This window comes from Coffea arabica, chromosome 7e (genome assembly GCF_036785885.1).
Source record: "Coffea arabica cultivar ET-39 chromosome 7e, Coffea Arabica ET-39 HiFi, whole genome shotgun sequence".
Taxonomy (NCBI): Eukaryota; Viridiplantae; Streptophyta; class Magnoliopsida; order Gentianales; family Rubiaceae; genus Coffea; species Coffea arabica.
This window is the reverse complement of record NC_092323.1, coordinates 13,018,768-13,040,248: the sequence shown is the minus strand read 5'-3', so window position 1 is coordinate 13,040,248 and position 21,481 is coordinate 13,018,768. Positions and strand designations below refer to the sequence as shown.

At 37.6% G+C, this 21,481-nt stretch overlaps 3 protein-coding genes across 4 annotated transcripts; 1 reads left to right on the top strand and 2 right to left on the bottom strand.

Moving 5' to 3' along the window:
* The first annotated feature begins 10,316 nt into the window (after positions 1-10,316).
* On the top strand, positions 10,317-11,264 carry LOC113700536 (phospho-2-dehydro-3-deoxyheptonate aldolase 1, chloroplastic-like). The gene is made up of 3 exons (XM_027221010.1): positions 10,317-10,350; positions 10,410-10,636; positions 11,127-11,264. The coding sequence occupies exons 1-3, from the start codon at positions 10,317-10,319 to the stop codon at positions 11,262-11,264; spliced, it is 399 nt and encodes a 132-aa protein (XP_027076811.1).
* Positions 11,265-12,337: 1,073 nt separating this feature from the next.
* Positions 12,338-12,856, bottom strand: LOC140011230 (uncharacterized). The gene has a single exon (XM_072059995.1). The coding sequence runs from the start codon at positions 12,854-12,856 to the stop codon at positions 12,338-12,340; it is 519 nt and encodes a 172-aa protein (XP_071916096.1).
* A 1,011-nt stretch (positions 12,857-13,867) lies between these two features.
* LOC113700370 (probable serine/threonine-protein kinase PIX13) lies at positions 13,868-16,582 on the bottom strand. Of its 2 annotated transcripts, none has more exons than XM_027220801.2 (6): positions 16,195-16,582; positions 15,549-15,802; positions 15,155-15,290; positions 14,877-15,049; positions 14,564-14,639; positions 13,868-14,415 (listed from the first exon to the last, which is right to left on the bottom strand). In XM_027220801.2, the coding sequence occupies exons 1-6, from the start codon at positions 16,334-16,336 to the stop codon at positions 14,099-14,101; spliced, it is 1,098 nt and encodes a 365-aa protein (XP_027076602.1). In that variant the 5' UTR covers positions 16,337-16,582; the 3' UTR covers positions 13,868-14,098. The 2 variants fall into 2 exon arrangements, with proteins under 2 accessions (XP_027076602.1, XP_027076601.1); XM_027220800.2 differs by having other exon boundaries at positions 14,564-14,702; positions 16,195-16,580.
* Between the last annotated feature and the right edge of the window lie 4,899 nt (positions 16,583-21,481).

The window sequence follows — 21,481 nt, the reverse complement described above, 5'->3', positions numbered from 1 at the left end:
GTTTACAATATTATTGTTAAATTATAATTTGTTTGTATTACTTCTACTATTCTGTATTTCTTGTAAACTTAAAAAAAAAACCTACAACTTTAGTAGATAGAGTAATAAGAAATCTCACATGTAATAAACTTGTGTTGCTCAAATATCTGAAAAAAAAAAAAAAAATTTCCATGATCAAGTAACATGTTTGAGGGGTCAATATATTGATAGAAACCTTGTATCTCTTTTTTCTGCTTAAAAGAACTTTGTCTTTCTGATGCGTGCAAGAATACCAAACATCCATCAGCTTCAATTAAATTCTTAATCCTTCTCTACCATGTAAGCGATTTTATGGTAGAGTCCCCGAAGAAATACTCACTTCTAAGTTCTAAGTACCAAATAGGTCATCCCACGGCAGCCCTTTTGCATAAATTCGACAGAGAAGAAGTAGTTGTTGGTCCCAACAATGATCAAGGAGCTTAATTTGATACCCAAATCCTTTGGGCCTTTTGTTACTAGGGTCTTCTGAGGGATATTGGTGAACTACTAAATGAATATGCAAGTGGAGAGAATTAAAAGAAAAAAAATAAATAGCCAAATCGGACAAAGGAACTAATATTTCAAGAGAACCAAAAAAAAAACAAAAGTACAAGCAATCATGTAGAATGGCAATGGCCACCTGGTTGGCTGGGTGGTTCTCGAAGCCAAGTGCATAAATACCCAATCGGGGTGACTCATTAATCCTAAACCAATCCTCATCTCACAACAATAATTGAAAGAAAAATAAGTAGTAGTGACAAGAGAAAAAGAATGGCTGATAGGTTGCAATTTATTCATTTATTTTATTATTAATTTTTCCTATTACCTGACCTGATGTGAATTAATTATTAAATTCTACTCGCTTTTCGTAATTTACGTTTATTTCAGGGAGTAGAACAAAAATATCACAATCAAGACTAATGCTTTTCGTAATTTACATTTATTTCAGAGAGTAGAACAAAAATATCACAATAAAGACTAATTTGACAGTCATTGGGAAAGAGTTCAAATAACAAACAATCAAGAGCATTTTTGAAAAAAAGGATACAAGACCGTTTTGGTAATTTGCAGAAACGGCATTAAAAAGAGGGGACGAAGGGCTGAAGTCGAGCGTCTTCTTTCCCCTGGGGGAGCCGCCGCACAGTAGGGAGCTGGCTTCCCTCTTAGTTTTTCCGTTCTTTAGTTTAGCCTAGTTTCCTTTGACTTTTCCATTTTTCGTCATCTAGTAGGGACTTTTCTTTCTTGGCTTGTGGTAGTGGAATTCTTCTACGGATGTCAAGAGCAAAATTGAAAGAAACTTTGACTTTTCTTCATCTGAACCCTTAGCAATTGCTTTTGCTTTTTCGTATGTCATCCGAAGGGAAACAGAGGGCTACCTCTTGTAACTTTGCTATCTCTTCTTGATTGGAGCGAATTGCATTTCCCAATTTGGGAGTTGATGGCCGCGACTCTTGTTTCAATTTTGTGTGGATTTTGTTCATCAATTATGAACTAATTTCCTCACTCTAGTCAAGGGATAACGGATGCTTTGGGTCGCCTAAAATTGTGAGATCGATTTAATTTAATCTTCTCCTTTTATTTATTGGTATTCGCATATTTTTTAATTGCTATGCTTATGGTTATTTAATTAATTGATTGTCTTGGATCCGGATAATTAATTGATTTGATAATCTATTGTCAATTGGGACGTTAAATCCGTAATTGTTTAATTGTCTCAAAATAGTGATAACTGGCATGATTGGGTTTGTGTCAGGGGAATATGCGGGCTAATCTGAAATAACCCTGGTAGTGCGTTATTTGGTTAGAATATGGCTCCTCTAATTTGTAAGGCAATTGGGGAATTAAATCTTATGGGCGTACCTAAAATTATTTCTCAATTAGGGCAGTGATTAACGGGCGTACCTTAATCACCGATACAGTAAGGAGGGGTTGACAGTCATCGCTTGTTTGGTAGTTATAACCTATTTATTGATAAATAATTGGAATTGCCTTTGCTTCAATGATCAATTAGGTGAACCATTGCTAAAGTTATTTCTTGGATAGATCCTTAATTATCACTCGTTTGATTTTAGTAAATTGTTATTTAATTTCTAGTTGGCTATTTTATTTTTATTATTTTACTTTTAGTTGAATTGTTTTAATTGTCACCCCTGATATAAAAACACCCCCTTGTCACTGTGAATTTGGAAAGGAGCAAGTACTCCCAGTCCCTGTGGATTCGACTCTACTCACCGCTATCTACAGATATTATTTTTAGTTTGAGCAGATTTTTATTATTGCATAGGCTTCGATAACCTGTCAATTTTTGGCGCCGTTGTCGGGGACTGGTGCCAGATTAATTTGTTCATTTTTGAGTTCACCTTGTTTTCATTTTTAATTTATTTTTCTCTTATTTTTTTTATATAGTTTATGGCTGCTAACATTTCGTATTTTGATGATAGACTGGATTTTATTCCTGAATGGGGTTATGAGACTCATGTTTTTCCTAATGATCAATGGGCTGTTGCAAATTGTGGAACTTATTTTGACTCAGGTTATTTGTGAGAACTCGTAAATTCTTCTTAATAATTTTCCTAAGGTTTTTCCCCTTTAATTGCATGTTTTCTGGCTTAGGAAAAATTTTCCTGGTGAATTTTATGAGTAATTATGTTTTTAGATGATTTTTCTAGTATTGGAGAGTTTTTAAAAAATTACGGATATATAACGGACGTGGGACCCACTAGTGCGAAAAATTCGGAAAAATTCGGCCAATTAGGTTAAGTTTTGGATACTGGTTGAAATTTATCGGGTGTTAAGAGATAAGTGGAGGATGAGATGTGATTGATGTGAGAGGGAAAAAGAAGGATAAGGATGCATTTATGGAGTGACAAGTGTCACTTGGCCATTGGTTTCACTTGTAGGACAACTATTCACCTTTTTGACTAATTGATTAAATACCCCAAAAATCACCAAAAATTCACTATTTTCTTCTCCTTGTTGGTCGGATCTCTCTCTCTAGCAAAGGAAGGAAGAAAACTCTTCAAAGGTTGGCATCCATCTAGCTCAAATCATCCCAAGCAATCCCTTAAACTTGTTTCTACTCCATAAAACCTCTTCATTTGGTGTTGTTTAGTGGTTTGGTGAAGTGTTTGGAGAAGCTAAGGTGTCCAACAACTCTCCCTCTCTTGTTTACTAGGTGAGTGGTGATTGAACTTCCTCCTACACTTAATGAAGCTTAAGTTGTGCTTAGGGGTAGCTAAAGTGCTGAAATTTGTGGTTTATTTCTTGGTTTGAGATGAATTGGTGAAATTTTTAATTTATTGATGAATTTTCTGGTTTAATTGTGATCATGATGTTGTGGTTATCTATGATGGTTGGAATTGATGGCTAATGACTATAGTAGGTGTACATGATTGGTAATTGTAACCAATTTTGGGTTTGGAAGGAATTTGAGAAAGTTAGGGTTTTATATCCCCAATTCTGTCCGGTTTTGTATCTCATGGTTAGAGACCGAATTGGCCTTGGCTCAAAACATGAAAGTTGTAGGTATTGATGTTTTAAGGGTGCCTGTAAAATTTTAGGTCAATTGGAGTAGTGTAGAATGAGATAAGCCGAAATTACTATTGCTGTTCTGGGTTCATCAGGATGTTAGAACTGCGTCTGAAATGGGTTGTTTTGACTGGAATTGTTTTGGATTTGGGTGTTGAGGTCTTCTGATGAAATGTATCTTGATGTCCTAGCTACCATATGCCTTTGGAATTTCTGCATTTGGACCTGTTTAGACTTAGTTGTACTGATTACAGTATAGTGTAATTTGTAAACCTGCAATTACGGTTCTGGTTTGTTATTTGGCATATTGGACTTAGTTGTGCTGGGATTTGGACTGAGTGACCTTCTACATTGTTGTATCCCTGGTTCTTAGCTTCGAAATGGTGGGTCTTACACCCTAATCCGATAATCGTAGTGCAATTTGTGCCATTACCACAAAATGAGGACAAAACTGTTTTTTTGTTAGGGCCACATTAGTTGCATTTCCGCAATTTCTGGTTGCCTATGATGCTTATACATGCTTATGAAACCCTATTGGGTTGTGATTGGCATTGCTTTATGATTCGTTATCGAGTCTCATTGTATTTGTTTACGTGTTTTAGGACGTGACGAGGGTTCACGACGACCTTTTAACGACGGTGCATGAAACATCACCTACTTGAGTAGTGAGTATACTATTCACTTGAATGTTACAATGTGGCTTTGCTATATGTGATTTTGATGCCTTGAAGGCTTATTTGGCTATTGGAATTGATTGAGGTGAGGGTGCACTTGACCGCCCTCACCCCTTGTGATACCGTTAATGACTGTTTACCGCTTCACTGATATACTGCACTTGCTATATGAGATATTGAATTCACTTCATGAAAAACTGATTTGGTGTCGTTTGGACAAGTATCCAACGGCCTTACTGTACTATTGAGCTCAACCCCGTTGGTAGTCAATTGAATCGAGCCGACGAGGGCTTGGTCGTGAAAATTGACATGCCACGGGGACTGTACTGAGGAATCTTGTAGTAATGAGACTCTTGATTCCGGTAAACTCGAGTATTACCAAAAGCTACTGATTGGAGTGCGGGCCCGGTTGGGGTATGTTTGGTGGAAGGGATGGGAGTGAAGTGGGTTCTACGGTTGGTACTCATAAACGTTGACGGAGAGTCAATGAGATTGGATCAAGAATATAAGCGTGGAAATGGGCTCTTGAGAGCCGTCCGTATCCTTTTTACTGATTTGTTTTATTCCTTAGTTGTGTAATGAAAGGTTATGCTTAAGTGATCTTTGTTGCTTATGTGGTAGTATATCACTGGGCTTAAGCTCATTCCGTTCCATTTGTTTTCCTTACAGGGATATAATTACTTTTGGGATTGGATTGGATAGTCGATTGCCAAGTTGAGCTAGTGTAAATGTCTTTTGTTTAGCTCTTCGAATGAAACCCTAATGTGTATTGGATTCAATGACTTTTGATTGGCAATCCGAACATGTATATCCATGATGAATAGTTTTTGACATGCCAATTTGGTTGTAAATGTTGAATTGCAATGTATTAATGTTTGGTGGGATTTCAGATTTTACTATTCCAGGCACTATTCATCGTTTTCGTTTTTTTTTTATATTTTGTTATTTTGGTTCTTGTGGCTTGTTCGAGCGCGCTTTTACTTTCCCGAAACGTTTTAGATCGCGTGTTACTGCTCGTTAGTCCTGGCGAGAGTTGGGCAGGCAATCCGCTAACCCCTTTGGTTCGCCTTAGGGGAAGGTGGGGCTGTTACATTATTCAACCGACACATGCCCCGCATTTCAAGATAATCTAAGGGCTCCAATTGATACTTTTGGAAATTTTTCAACTCGATTTCAAACGTGGTATGATTCTTACCCAAACAAGTATGATCAAGGATGGTGGGATAATTCCAATTTTAATTATGCGACCAGGCCAATGAATTTTCAACAGCAAGAGTCTCAACAACCATCATTCATGTCAGGTATGTCTCTTCAGGAATTGATTGAATTATTTGCTACTAATACATATCGATTTCATCAGGAGAAACAAGCGAGCCTTCGCGACCTGAAAGATCAAATGAATCAATTGACATCCAAGATAGCGCGATTAGCTTCTCACCTTAAAGAATTGCCCGCACAAACCAATATCAACCTTGAGGAAGATGAGAGTGCAATTGTCCGGCCAAATGACATGAAACTGCAAGAGTTTCAAGAAAACGGATTTAAAGATGCAGTTGAAAAGGAAGTTGAAGTGCAAGAAATGAGACTCCAGGATCAACTCGTTCAAGTGAATGAATCCAGTGAACAATCTCCAAATGCGGTGACATCTCCTCCATTCCTTCATCAATATTCTCCTGACTCTTATTCTTCAATTCCTGTTAGTGAAATTGACTTTATTATATCAGAAAATTTTAAATTTCATGACAGGAATAAGTTAAAAATGGAGATGGCAAAATATCTTGAACCGATAAATGCGTGTGATGGAGGAGTGAGTGGAGAATGCAAATTATCGTTGACTTGTTTAGCGCCATTTACTAGTCCATGGAAGCCCGTAACTCGTGTGTTCAAGAATTACTCTATTTACGAGAGCTATCAGGACTATATAGAGGATGAAGCATTAAAACGAGGTACACGATTTTATCCTCCATGAACAAAACATGATAATGTCTAGTCAAAGACATTAAAGAAAGGCGCTCATTGGGAGGCAATCCAATTATTTCTTTTAATTGTTTGTTTTGATTTCGTGTGATAGTTTAAATATGTTTTCCTTGAATTTGACTGATTTCGGCTTTCAATTTTCGTTTTTGATGATTTGTAAGTGTCTTCTGTCATGACGCGCCCGCATCATGACGTCTGGAGAGCTCACGGTCGAAATCGTCAGAAGGGGTTCCTGCCCTCATGACGTGCCCGCGTCATGACGTCTGGAGAGCTCACGGTCAGAATCGTCGAAAGGGGTTCCTGCCCTCATGACGTGCCCGCGTCATGACCCATGAAGAACTCAAGGTTAGAGAGCTCTCCCGTTCTCATTCCGTGCCTTCGTCAGAGAGCTAAAGGTTGAGTTTTGCAATTGTTATAGGAAAAAAATTTAATTAAAAAAAATTTAATTTAAAATTAAAAAAAACTAAAAAAAAAAATTGGAATTTTCACCGTAGCTTAAATTTCCCAAAAAAAAAACTCTTTCTTTTTCCTTCTTTTTTTTTCTTTCTTTCTTTCTTCTTCTTTCTTTCTTCCCCGCTACCCCTGTTCGCCCTTTCTTTCTTTTCCTCTGTGCACGCCGCCGTCGCTTACTCCACCTCACCCGCTGTCCGTGCGGAAGCCGCAGCAGTGCCGCCGTCTCTCTCTTTCTGAGCTCCACTTTCGCCTCCAGCTTGGTCTCCACAGTCGCGCGCAACCCACCTCGCCTGCGCACGCCACCCACTACTGTCCCCTTTCATTTGGTTGTCGTCTAAGGTGGAGGTAATTGGAACTTGTCCCCCAATCTCTTAATAACTAATTGGTGCTGCCTGGGTTGCTCAATAGTTAATGTTGTTGACAGTTGGAGTTTATTTTCTCAATTGGTGAATTCCACCGGTGGTACTGGTTGGACTATTTTCGCTTGGAATTGCTATTTCTTTTGGGTTGGGTGAAATTGTGCAATTAATTGGCCAATTGGGGCCATTTGTTGGGACTTTGGGTGAGCTGAAATACCGCACTTGTTTGTTAAATTGGGAGGTTTCTATGCCATTTGCATTGCTTATTCCAGTTGGGTGCATCTGATTGAATTGCTGGGGTTGCTAATTGCACTGTTTTGGGGGTTGTTTTGCTGCCTTGGGTGTTGACTGGATTTATGTTAACAAGTTGGAGAATGCTTTGCCTATTGGTTTCATTTGTTGACATTTTTGGTGGCACGGTGACACTTGAATCTACTCGTGGACGTTGGTAGAATTTAATTGATTAGTCGGTGACAAATTGGCTACTGACTTAGGTTGCTATTTGGGTGACTGTTTGATTGAAAGCTCAGTGTTTTTTTTTATTGATTTGTTACTGTCTAATTTCTGCACTGCTATTGCTGATTTTAAGTTAAGGCATTAACTGGCCAACTGGAGCCATTTGTTGAGATTTTGGGTCGACAGAGTTTTGCATTTGCTGGTTGAATTGAGTTAAGATGTCTCAGCACTTGGGTGCATACTTCCGCCACATCGGTTTTCCTCCACCGTTCCCGCCTATCCTTTCGTCATTCGAGAGGGAAGTTTCATTGTTCTCTTCACTTTAATTACTTTATTACCTCCATTGAGAACAATGTAGGATCTAGGTGGGGGGGAGCAGTTATGGTGTTAGTTTTTCTAGTTCTTAGTTTTCAGATATTTTTCTTTTATTTTTAGTCCGTTATTTGTCTAGTTTTCGTTTACTTTTTGTCATTTATCTGTCTAGCTCTCCTATGACTGCCAAGTTTGATGTTGGATTGTTGCCTCTATTTCTGCTATTGCCAAACTTTAATAATAAAAGTGTATTAAGTCAATGTGGTTGAGTCCAAAAACATCTCTTTGGTGAATTTCGGTGATTGTTTTACTCTTATAATTTTTGGTTAACTTTCCTAGGCATAGAGAATGATTGTTAGCATTTTCATGTGAATTGGTCCGGTTATTAACCTTAGTTCTCCATGTTTGAAAATGAGGCTTGCTGATGCAAATTTTCTTTTGGGTTTTTGTGTTATTTAGCTGTAAATAAGAGTTGACTGCACTCCGCTAGTCGTTACTATCTAGTAACCGGGGATCTTCACTAGAAGTGTTGATTCTCACGTCAAAAAGTAGTAATTGCTATGAGTACGTGGTCGCGTGACGATAGGAGCTAAGTAACCGGGCTCCTTCATCTAAAAATGTTGGAGCTCGCGTCAAAAGGTTCCAATGGCTAGCGACTAAGTCTTTTGTTATTATTGAGAAAAAAAAAAGAGAAGGAAAAAAGAGAAAAGTAGAAAAATGTGAAAAAAAAGTGAATGTTGTGTTAGTGTATAATAAAAGTCAGCTTGCCGATTTTTGGATTTAATGTTGAGATTTTGGTTAATAGTTGGACCATTTGCTGATAAATGTTGTGTGTCATTCCTTTTTCTTAGATTAGTTAACCTGAAATTAGAGGAATTTGTGGTTTAGAAGCTAACCGAAGTGATGTTTCTTGGACTTGACCATTGATGCTTGATTATTATTTTTCTTGGTATCTTGGCAATTTGGTGGATAGAGCAGTAGCCACTATCAAATATTGGTGTTTGTTTGTTGTTCTCATGCTTGAGGGCAAGCATGGTTTAGGTGTGGGGGGAATTGGTAGGTTGCAATTTATTCATTTATTTTATTATTAATTTTCCCTATTACCTGACCTGATGTGAATTAATTATTAGATTCTACTCGCTTTACGTAATTTACATTTATTTCAGGGAGTAGAACAAAAATATTACAATTAAGGCTAATTTGACAGTCATCGAGAAAGAGTTCAAATAGCAGGCAATCAAGGGCATTTTTGGAACAAGGAGATACAAGACCTTTTTGGTAATTCGCAGAAGACAGCATTAAAAAGAGGGGACGAAGGGCTGAAGTCGAGCGTCTTCTTTCCCCTGGGGGAGCCGCCGCACAGTAGGGAGCTGGCTTCCCTCTTAGTTTTTCCGTTCTTTAGTTTAGCCTAGTTTCCTTTGACTTTTCCATTTTTCGTCATCTAGTAGGGACTTTTCTTTCTTGGCTTGTGGTAGTGGAATTCTTCTACGGATGTCAAGAGCAAAATTGAAAGAAACTTTGACTTTTCTTCATCTGAACCCTTAGCAATTGCTTTTGCTTTTTCGTATGTCATCCGAAGGGAAACAGAGGGCTACCTCTTGTAACTTTGCTATCTCTGCTTGATTGGAGCGAATTGCATTTCCCAATTTGGGAGTTGATGGCCGCGACTCTTGTTTCAATTTTGTGTGGATTTTGTTCATCAATTATGAACTAATTTCCTCACTCTAGTCAAGGGACAACGGATGCTTTGGGTCGCCTAAAATTATGAGATCGATTTAATTTAATCTTCTCCTTTTATTTATTGGTATTCGCATATTTTTTGATTGCTATGCTTATGGTTATTTAATTAATTGATTGTCTTGGATCCGGATAATTAATTGATTTGATAATCTATTGTCAATTGGGACGTTAAATCCGTAATTGTTTAATTGTCTCAAAATAGTGATAACTGGCATGATTGGGTTTGTGTCAGGGGAATATGCGGGCTAATCTGAAATAACCCTGGTAGTGCGTTATTTGGTTAGAATATGGCTCCTCTAATTTGTAAGGCAATTGGGGAATTAAATCTTATGGGCGTACCTAAAATTATTTCTCAATTAGGGCAGTGATTAACGGGCGTACCTTAATCACCGATACAGTAAGGAGGGGTTGACAGTCATCGCTTGTTTGGTAGTTATAACCTATTTATTGATAAATAATTGGAATTGCCTTTGCTTCAATGATCAATTAGGTGAACCATTGCTAAAGTTATTTCTTGGCTAGATCCTTAATTATCACTCGTTTGATTTTAGTAAATTGTTATTTAATTTCTAGTTGGCTATTTTATTTTTATTATTTTACTTTTAGTTAAATTGTTTTAATTGTCACCCTTGATATAAAAACACTCCCTTGTCACTGTGAATTTGGAAAGGAGCAAGTACTCACAGTCCCTGTGGATTCGACCCTGCTCACCGCTATCTACAGATATTATTTTTAGTTTGAGCAGGTTTTTATTATTGCACAGGCTTCGACAACCTGTCAATGGCTTTCTCAAGTTCCAATGGAAACTCACTGGATTGGAGTGTTGGTGGCTGGTAAAGTAAGAAGGCCTTGCAGCTTCCTCAATATCCTGATGAAACTGAACTCAATGCAGTGCTTGAGACACTGGAATCGTTCCCAACCTTAGTCTTGGCTAGTGAGATAAGGGCTTTAGAAGAAAGGCTTGCTAATGCAGCCATGGGCAATGCCTTTCTTTTACAAGGAGGGGATTGTGCTGAGAGCTTTAAGGAGTTCAGAGCTGATAACATTTTTGATGCTTTCAATATTCTTGCTCAGATGAGTATTGTCCTCATGTTTGGAGGGCAAAAGCCAGTTATTAAGGTGCATGATTTTATTGTCACTTCTCTGACTTTATTGGTTTTTTTGCTAATTTTTCGTCAAACCAAGTTCTTTGTACAAATGCAATTCCTGAACAACAAACAACTAAGTTTGATTTGCAGGGTATGGTGCAACTAAATTATTAGGAGTAATGACTAATTAAAACATATTCCTATCAGCAATAATGCGCGTGCATGCAAGAGTTGATCAATGCAAGTGGCTGGAAAATACAGAGGGACTGGAATATCTTGCTAGAGAAGGCATATTAGGACTAAAATGTTCACGGCTGCGAAGTATTAAAAATATACTGACTATGAAAAATGTAGAAGAACAGCAAGACATGGCATTTTGTAATCGAGGTGCTGTTACTTGTTTGATTAGATAACGTGATAAGCCATTCTATTTTGCATGTCTTCAAACTCGTAAATTCTACTCCAATTGAGAAATTATTCAACTATGAAGTTGGCAATATTTCTCTTGTTAACAATATCAGGTTGGAAGAATGGCTGGTCAGTTTGCTAAGCCAAGATCAACAACATATGAGGAGAAAGATGAACTGCGGCTACCGATTTACAAAGGGGATAGTATTAATGGTTATGACTTCAATAGAAAATCAAGAACTCCAGAGTGATATTACGAAGTGTCGTTCTTTCTCAACTTTCTTAACTAATGCTTGTCTCCCACCTTCCAAAACCCTGAAATTTAAGGATGGTGATGATAATGTTACCGAGGAAAGATTGATGGTGGTTCTTAGCAGTGACGGAGCCAGGAATTTTTTTTTGGGGGGGCCAAAATTTTTTTCTAATAAAATTATCTTAATATATTATGTTCAAAATAATTTTCTTCTATTTAAATATATGACATCTAAAAATATCAAATATTAAATTTAATTATAAAGGTACGTCTATTCATAAATATGCGGTACAGTCATAACAAAAAAGATAACCTTTGATTAAATATCTTATAACATCACAAACCATCCAATTTGCACATTATGAGAAGATGCTCTCTAATATGTCACCTATGCAATATATAAATAACCATGTAATATAAATGTAACTATTTTCAATTGAAAAAAGATAAAAGTTATGTTAACATACTTTGAAATTTCAATATCTTTTCTTAGAAATAAATTGAGCTCTACGCTCTTTCATAGAACTAAATTCATCTATGATTGAATCACTGCTAAATTTTTCAGCAACTTCCTTTTCTATATACACAGTTAGACAATCATTCAAGAAATTATCTTCCATCTTGTTTTGGAGCTTTGTCTTGATTATTTTCATAATTGAAAATGCCCACTCTGTAATTGCAGTTGATACAGGAAGAGTAAGAACAAGTCTAATCAATCTATCAATAAGAGAATATATCACTGATTTTCTTTTCTTCACCAAGTCTTGACATAACTCATAATACCAAATAATTCTTGCATTCATGATGATTTGGAATGTCAAGTTCAAAATGTTGAAGTTCTATTCTTAGACGTACTAGTTCTTGCTCCATAAAATCATTCAGATAGAACTTCTCTGCAAGTTTACAAATATCATCAATCTTGAACAGCATAAATCCATTTCTAGGATCTAAAGCAGTGCTCAAAACAAACAATTCCACGGTATGATCATTAAACCTGCTATGTAACTCTTGCAATTGATAATCAATTGTTGCAAGAAATATATCCATTCGATAATAATGCTCCACACTAATCTAATCATGATGACTTCGAGATTTACCACGTCTTGCAATATATTGAGCATTCATACATGGGATATCAATTTGATGTTGCTCAAAAAATAATTTAACTTTCACCAAGAAATCATCCCATCCCGAATCTCGAAAATTCTTCAGTAGCTTTGTTGTGCTTGAGACAAGATACTTTGCATTCAAAATATCTTGAGATTTACGTTGCAATGCTATACAAAAAAGATGAGTAATTTCCACAATGTCTTTCATAAGATGCAAAGTGAAAACAAACTTAAAAGATAACAACTGATTCAAAACAAAATTTGCATCTCCACGTTGAGAGTATGAACCTCCATCTACTGCAATGTTACTTAAAACCACCCAAGTAGCATTGAACATTTTCAGTAAACTAGAAATAGAATCCAAATGAGAACTCCAATGAGTATCTCTAGCTTGTTTTAAAGTGCCAATTTGATTAAGCCCCCTTCTAGTTTCAAGTTCACCATTAGCAATCTTAGTAGCAACTTCAATTGCTTGAGCCATCTTTAATTCATCATTATGTTTGCTAGATGTAGTAACAATGTTGATAATGAAAACTAAATTGGAGAAGAATTGGAGAACAGAAGCTACTTCTCTAGAAGCTGCAACTAAAGCAAATTGAAGCCTATGAGCCAAACAATGAATGTAACAGGCATATGGACATTCATGGTAAATTAAAGTTTGCAAGCCATTCCATTCAAAGATGACTAATTCATATATATATATATATATATATAAACTCTCATAATGTAAACTAAAATTGTAAAAATTTAGGGGGGGGCCAATTTTATTTTACACACATATTTACATATTATGAATTAAAATTCTCAAAACTTAGGGGGGGCCATGACCCCCCTCTGCCCCCCCTTGGCTCCGTCATTGGTTCTTAGAGCATAGCGTGGCATCCACCAACCTTTTTCAATTGTAGTAAACTACAGCCATGTTTGATGGTTGATGAATCTACGAGTTATTCTGTTCAGTAACTTGGTTGAAGTTTACTGTTGCAACCCACAGATAACATTATTGTTGTATTCATATAAAATTTAATGTCTGAGTAAGTACTATGTCTTATCTCTAGTTTTGATGTTAGCAATAAGCTGGAAGAGATGACTATTTGTAGTTACAACAATGGTAGCAGTGATTTGAAGAACTAAGTTTCTTTCATCAGCTAGGCAGGAGTTGAAATTTAATTTCGATGCGAATGTGCTCATTTATGTAACGGACTTCAGGAATCAGGATGGAAGTTACATTTTAAACAACCAAGTGGAACATGTTTGGAAGTATTAGCCCAGAATATTAACAGCCACCAACTTCTTCCGTAGAAAATAGAAATCATCTTTCTTGGCTGATATATTTCAGACTCAGTTTATGGTTGAGATACTCAAAGAGGACACTCGAGCACAGAATTGACTCATTTAGCAACAGGCTTCTGAGAGATGAAAACAGAATTTCGCGTCTTTGTTGTTACTCGTTGCACTAGAGTTGTTACTGGTTCCCAATTCTGAAGAGGTTAAATTGAAGAAGAAACAAGCAGCTGTTGAATCAATCATCCGACTAACAATCGAAAGGATCTGGTTTTCTGGAAAGCAAGTCTAAACGTTATGATCTGTGAATTTTGAACAATACGATAACATTGTGGAACAGGACAGGATGGATACGATTCGCTCCTCGGTTGAAGGTGGCGAAACATGAGGTTGCTGACCAAGGAAATGAGCTGTCTTGTTCATGGAATATATCCTTGGTTGTTTAATTTCGATCAGCAGATTCAATAAGCTCTAGTACCTCCGCAACTTCTTGCATGGATGGTCGGCGTTTAGGTTGCATCTCAAGACATCTCAGAGCAAGTTCAGATACTCTTGTGGCAGCTTTTGCAGGATATTTGCCTTCTAATCGGGAGTCCATTATTTTGTCTAACCTTCTTCTGGTGGCTAAATCATGCTTGATCCGATCAACCCGCACAAACTGTCCAGACTGAAGTGCCCAATATCCTGCTCGTAAACCAGTTAGCATTTCGACCATTACAATACCAAAGCCATACACGTCGCCCTCCAAGTACAAGTTCCCTGTTAATTAAAGAGTAGAATAGTTATGCCCTCATCTTTCTGTTGGCCATCTTCCTCTAATTTAAATTGGCAAATATTACTAATAGGTTTACTTTGAAATGGCCGCTTATCCTTCAGTACTGACGCTAAATAGGTCTGGCTAGATTACCTGTCATGACGTACTCAGGTGCACTGTGGCTGCTGCATCTTGGCCAATCTGTACCTGGATATACTTCAACACCTAGCTGCAACAAAGGATCCTCTGGAATCGTTGCCAGACTAAAACCAGATATCTTGGCATTGTAAGACTGAAAACAATGTGTTACCAAGTGCAAAGGGATGAGGCTTCTTTTACCCTCATCAGTTTTGTTTTCAATCAAAACTGGAAAACTTTTTCAAGTAGAACCCTCAAAGCTTAATAATAAAGTAATGAGATAAGAAATCTCAAAAGCAGTTAACTTGTATATCTGAAAGAAACTTACATGATCAAGCAATATGTCTGAGGTGTCAAAATATTCATAAAAACCTTCTCTCTCCTCTTTCTGGTTAAACAAACCTTGTCTTTCTGATGCATGCAAGAATGCCAAACCTCGAGCTGCTCCAATTAGAATCTTAAGCCTTCTATCCCATGGAAGAGGGTGATTGGTATAGTCCCCTTAAGACATCAAAGCACCAATAAGCTATATTGGATAGACATACAAATGCCAGTAGCTGATTCAAGGTTAATTGAGAAGCTAATAAGGCAAATTTATGGTCTCACTTTCAAACAGGAGCTTCTCCAAGCTGCCCTGTTGCAGATAATCATAGACAAGAAGTAGCTCATTGTCCTCCCGACAATAACCAAGGAGCTTAATTATGTTAGGATGAGAAAGTCTTCCAATCAAATTTACTTCAGACTGCACCAAATAGATGACAGGAAAATTCAGAACAACTTGAAACCTATAGATCACAAGTGAACTACCCTTTGTCACACATTGGAGTACCTCAGAAGTGTATAAATTAATTCAAAAGAAATGGCAGCATCCATAAACAGAGAAACAAAAGTTTATTCCAACTTCCAGTTGAGTGTGAGACGTAGATATAGTTAGAGAATAGAAGAAGTACCACCTAAGATTGAGCAATTATCCACCCATTCAAGACAGCTGAAATGTTACCTGCCACTCATGAAATTCTTGTACACTTTCAGAATGAAATCTTCTGACAGCAATCAATGATTCATTTGTACAAATTGATGAAGCTTTATCGCAAAGAGAACCTCTATGTAACATCCCAAGTTCGTTACACCCCAGCTGCGTACGAGGGGCGAAATTATTGGTCGCAAGCTTGAGTTCTGAAAAAGAGAATATCCTTAGATCGTTGCAAGCCGAGGTCTCCCCTTCTGTACGAGTCTCCTCACCCCCACTAGCTCCTGCACTTTTACCACAGAGAAAAATTATGCAGTTAAGCTGTTAGCTAATCCATTTCATTTGATGCCCACCGAAAGCTAGAGACTGGCATTACCCTGTACCAGCAATATTATACTTCCAAAGAACTTCCAAAAAAAAAAATTAGAAGAAGGAGAATAAGCAATGAAATGAATACTAGCTAAGCAAGATTCTTGAAATAAGAAGATAGCAAAAATCAAACGAATATACTATCGAAAATCCTGTTAGTAATTCAACCCTCTCTCATAAAGAATTAAATCCATCCAATCCAAGAAAACTATAATTATCTGAAAGTTCTCTAATCAAATTCTGAACATTTGAACGTGATCAAACTGTGAATCTTACTCAACTTTCTTAGGTATTACTGGTGACCCACCTTCCGAAACGCTGGCATTAAAGGATGGAGATGCTGATACTGAAGAAACATTGCTGGGGGTTCTTAGAGCAATCCTCCGCAGCTCCTCTCGGCGCAGCGTGGCATCAACCAACCTTTCCCAATTGTCATAAACTACACCCATAATTGATCATTGATGAATCCACGACATAAACAACTGAATTACTTCTTGAAACCTTGAATTCTTGATATGATGGAAACTAAAATTCACGAAAACCAACACACCCTATCCCCCCAAAGCACACCAAAATTAAATACATAATTGAGTCACTGTTGAGTCTTCTTGGTCCAGTGGTAAAAATCTTTTTGGAATTGTGTATGCCAGTAGACGTCGCCAGCTAGTCAACTTTGTTCATCTAATATATAATTATTGATTCTCGTTATCCAGTTTTGTCGCATTCATTTGTTGGTATTTGGCAAAATATTAGTACTTTGACCAATGAGAAACATAAATAGGCTAACATAATAGTAAAACTGAAGGGGGGGGGGGGGGGGGGGGGGGGGGGGGGGAGGGGTTAATTGCATCCAGAAAGACTGCATATTTCTTGCAAGCTGAGGTGGAATATATCTTTGCAGTCAATAAGCTTCTCAGTAGCAAGTTGAGAATTTTCATGTCTTACTGTCATGAATCTCAAATTGCCCCTCGATTTAGCAAAAAATAAGTACTAAGATCTCTCTGTACTGAGTAATATGAATGATTATTCTTCCATCTGTAGAAAACTTTAGAAAGTCCAGGACCAGAATTCCAGTACACATTAAGTCCATCTAAAACAGCAACTACAGAAAAAGATCAAATTTGTAGGCAATTTTGAGCTCACAGCGACTCTTTTACCAACAATTGACGAAAGGTGAAATCAAAATTTCGCTTTTTTTTTTTGTAATTTATAACACTAGAAACATATACAAACTTGTTTTTTTTCAATTTTGAAAAAAGGTAGCTGTTGCAGAAGAAAGATGCAGCTGTCTGTCGATCAGCGACAACTTTGAAAGGATCTATTGTTCTGGAAGGCAAGCATACTTTGGGTTTGATGATATCGTTAAGGTTGCTGACCGCAACGGATCTCCTGTCCTACATTCTGTGTCATTTTCTGTCCCATTTTTTATTATATTGCTATTTCTCCTTCATAATCATCATGTTTTAGTTCCTTTTTGTTTCCTTAAAATCCAATAACTACAAATTCAGTAAAAAAATAAATACAACAGCTTCAAAAAAGCAATATTTAATAGAAAATTAAAAAATGCAGCAGAAAATTTGACAGGTTGTCGAAGCCTGTGCAATAATAAAACCTGCTCAAACTAAAAGTGATTTCTGTAAATAGCGGTGAGCAGGGTCGAATCCACAGGGACTGGGAGTAATTATTTCTTTTCAAGTTCACAGTGACAAGGGGGGTGTTTTTGTGCAGAAGGTGACAATCAAAGAAATTCAACTAAAATCTAAGAAACTACTAAAAATTAAATAACAAATTACTAAAATCTAATGAGTGATAATTAAGGATCTAGCCAAGGAATAACTTCAGCAATGGTTCACCCAATTGATCATCGATAAGCAAAGATAATTCCAATTATTTATCAATAAATAGGTTATAACTACCAAACAAGCGATGGCAGTCAACCCCTCCTTACTGTGTCGGTGATCAAGGTACGCCCGTTAATCACTGCTCTAATTGAGAAATAATTCTAGGTACGCCCATAGAATTTAATTCCCCAATTGCCTTACGTATTAGAGGAGCCCTATTCTAACCAAATAACGCACTACCAGGGTTATTTTAGATTAGCCCGCGTATTCCCCTGACACAAACCTAATCATGCCAGTTGTCACTATTTTAGAGCAATTAAACAATTACGGATTTAATGCCCTAATTGACAATAGATTACCCAATCAACTAATTATCTGGATCCAAGACAATCAATTAATTAAATAACCATAAGTATAGCAATCAAGAAATATGCGGATACCAATAAGTAAAAGGAAAAGATTAAATTAAAACGATCTCACAATTTTAGGCGACCCAAAGCATCCGTTGTCCCTTGACTAGACAAGGGAAATTAGTTCATTGTTGCTAAACAAAGCCCAAACAAAATTGCAGAGAGAGACGCAGCCATCAATTGGGCAAATGCCCAAGTTCAATTCGTTTGAAGGAGTACTGAAAACCGAAATTGCATCAGATGGTTTAATGCGTTAACTTGTCTGCTCATACCAAGGAAGAAAACGAAACTGCTACAAGCTAAAAGGTGGAAAAGCTAACAGGAAAAAGTCAAGTACTACGGCTAAGCTATCCTGCCATGCGTAAGAAAAGTAAAAAGCAAAGCTCCAGGAAAAGTCAACAATAAAGCTCCTAAGCTACAGACGAAAGACTAAGCAAAGCCAGCCATCCTTTCCTCTCTGAAGCATTCTACTCTAATGCCTCGCCATTGTGCGGCGGCTCCCCTCCGAGAGGAAGAAAATTCGAGAGAGCCCAAGAAGACTTCGGCCTCCTCCTTTTAATGCTGTCTGCGGGCCAATTACCAAGAAGGGTTGTGGTTTGATATTCCAAAAATGTCCCTAGATGCCTGCTACTTGAACTCTTTTTTGATAACTGTCAAATTGGCCTTGATTGTGATATTTTTGTTCTACTCCCTGAAATAAATATAAATTACGAAAAATGAGTAGAATCTAATAATTAATTCACATCAAGTCAGGTAATAGGGGAAATTAATAATAAAATAAATAACAAAATTGCAACCTATCAATTCCCCCCACACCTAAACCATGCTTGTCCTCAAGCATAAGAACAGTACACAGATACCGAAATTTGATAACGGCTGTTACTCTATCTATCATATTGCCAAGATATCAAGAAAAATATATATCAAGCATCAGTGATTAAGATCCAAGAAACATCACTCCGGTTAGCTTCTAAACCACAAATTTCTCCAATTTCAGGTTAACTAATCTAAGAAAAAGGAATGACGTGCAACATTTATCAGCAAATGGTCCAACTATTAACCAAAATCTCAACATTAAATCCATAAATCGGCAAGCTGACTATCACAACCTTCACTTTTTTTTTTTTTTAGCACATTTTTCTACTTTTCTTTTTTTTTTTTTGATTGATTTTTTTCTCTCTTTTCTTTCTTTTCTTTTTTTTCTCTCTTTTCTTTTTTTTTTCTTTTTTTTCTCTCTTTTCTTTTTTTTTTATTCTTTTTTTTTTCAATAGTAACAAAAGACTTAGTCGCTAGCCATTTGAGCCTTTTGACGCGAACTCCAACATTGGCCAGATGAAGGAGCCCGGTTACTCAGCTTCTATCGCCACGTGACCACGTACTCATAGCAATTACTACTTTTTGACGCGAGAATCAACACTTTTAGGTGCAGATCCCCGGTTACTCAGTAGTAACTAATAGCGGAGTACAGTCAAATTTATTCATAACTAAAAATCACAAAAACTCAATATAACACAAGAACCAAAAGAAAACTTGCATCAGCTAGCCTCATTTTCAAACATGGAGAACTAAAATTAATAACCGGACCAATTCACATGAAAATGCCAATAATCATTCCCTATGCCTAGGAAAGTTAACAAAAAATTATAAGAGTAAAACAATTATTGATATTCACCAAAGAGATGTTTTTGGATTCAACCACATTAACTTGATACCCTTTTATTATTAAAATTGGCAATAGCAGAAATAGAGGCAATAATCCAACATCAAACCTTGGCATGCACTTACGAGCCAATCACTAAAAAGAAGAAAAAGAAAATGAATGAAAGACACTAGCACCATAACTGCTCCCCCCACACCTAAATCCTACATTGTCCTCAATGGAGGTAATAAAGTAATTAAAGCGAAGAGAACAATGAAACTTCCCTGTTGAACAGCTAAGGGATAGGAGGGAACAGTGGAGGGAAGTCGAGTTCTGAGACATCCTTGCCACTTGGCGGGTGATGTTCGTCATTCGCTCATCTACGTTGTGAATCGGAGCCCGCAAATGGTGCGACTTACATCAGAGGTCATCGATGGGGGAGGCGCAGAAGAAGAGGGCTCGGGTCTTACCATTTTCTCCAAATGCCATTTCAATCAACAAGAGACAAAAATTGCCCACAGGTAATGTAAACAGCAAATTCAAAGCAATAACAATTTAATAGCCACCGGTGCCTCCCTAGTAGACAACCCAATCAACAAAATGCACAACCCAGGCACCCGGAGACTAGACAAATATCCCAACAATACAGCAATTTCATTCAATACTCACGGGTGGCCCCAATTGGGTCAAATGCAGGCAGTCCAAAATCGCAACAAATGCTCTAAAGATTTAGCAATTGAAATCAATAGGTAAAATACTCCCAGCAAGTCAATTAGACGCCACCAACAGCAATAAGCAATGGAAGTGGCGCAGTAGCCTTCCAATTCAACAAACAAATGCAGAAAATACCCAACCAAAGGCACTTCAAGGGACGCAAGACAGAAATCAGCCAAGTAGAACCCAAGTGGTACCAAAAATAACCTTAACAAAGCAGTGAATTCAACCAATTTGAATACGTAGAATACGGTCAGAAATGCCTCCCAAAGATCAATAGAGAGCGGCAAAACTTGCCCACCCAAAATCTGTCCAAATGGCTCCAATTGGACAAGAAATTGCACAACTCAAACGATCAAAACTTAGCAATTGGGCCAAGCAACAGGCAATGGCAACAACCAATGGTTAGAATTCGAGAACAGTACAGGCACCAAAACCCAAGAATCAAATAGGCAGGCCAGTACAGAGGATTCAGAAATGGAAAGCAACACTGCAACCAGTACCACTGGTGCACAGACAGGAAAGAATTAAATTCAATGGCAGCAACTCAACCGCAAGAACTTAAACTGGAAAATTAATCAACCAGTACCACTGGTGAGTCACAGGGAAAATTTAATCAAATGGCCAACAATCAAGCAGCAATTAAACTCAATTCAGCCCAAAATGAACCCCAGAAAATGCCCAAATCATATCCTGCCTTCAGCCATCACCAAACCCACGAAAAATGTGCAAAATTTAGTAAGTGATGAACCAGAAAACACTAATCGAAAAGGAAATTACAATACCTCCACCTGTCAATTTGGACAGGTGGGAATGGAGCGAGCAACGGAGCAGCGGCGGTGAAGAGCTTGGGTTGAGTTGAGGGTAGAGTGGCACGAGCTGATGGTGGCCGCGAGGTGAGGCTGCCCGCAATGGCGGCGTGCAGTCGATTGGAGTTGCGCGCGCGCTAGGTGGTGGACAGCAGGAGCGGTGGAGCGAGCAAGGGAAGCG

Excerpts from the sequence above, each read along its gene's own strand:
- LOC113700536 (XM_027221010.1), top strand. The coding sequence starts at position 10,317 with ATGGAAACTCACTGGATTGGAGTGTTGGTGGCTG. Across the intron at positions 10,351-10,409 it reads GATTGGAGTGTTGGTGGCTG|TGCTTGAGACACTGGAATCG; the intron begins GTAAAGTAAGAA and ends AACTCAATGCAG. Across the intron at positions 10,637-11,126 it reads GGCAAAAGCCAGTTATTAAG|GTTGGAAGAATGGCTGGTCA; the intron begins GTGCATGATTTT and ends TAACAATATCAG.
- LOC140011230 (XM_072059995.1), bottom strand. The coding sequence starts at position 12,856 with ATGGCTCAAGCAATTGAAGTTGCTACTAAGATTGCTAATGGTGAACTT.
- LOC113700370 (XM_027220800.2), bottom strand. The coding sequence starts at position 16,336 with ATGGGTGTAGTTTATGACAATTGGGAAAGGTTGGTTGATGCCACGCTG. Across the intron at positions 15,050-15,154 it reads GGAGAAGCTCCTGTTTGAAA|GGGACTATACCAATCACCCT; the intron begins GTGAGACCATAA and ends TGATGTCTTAAG. Across the intron at positions 14,703-14,876 it reads CAGACATATTGCTTGATCAT|TCTTACAATGCCAAGATATC; the intron begins GTAAGTTTCTTT and ends CATTGTTTTCAG.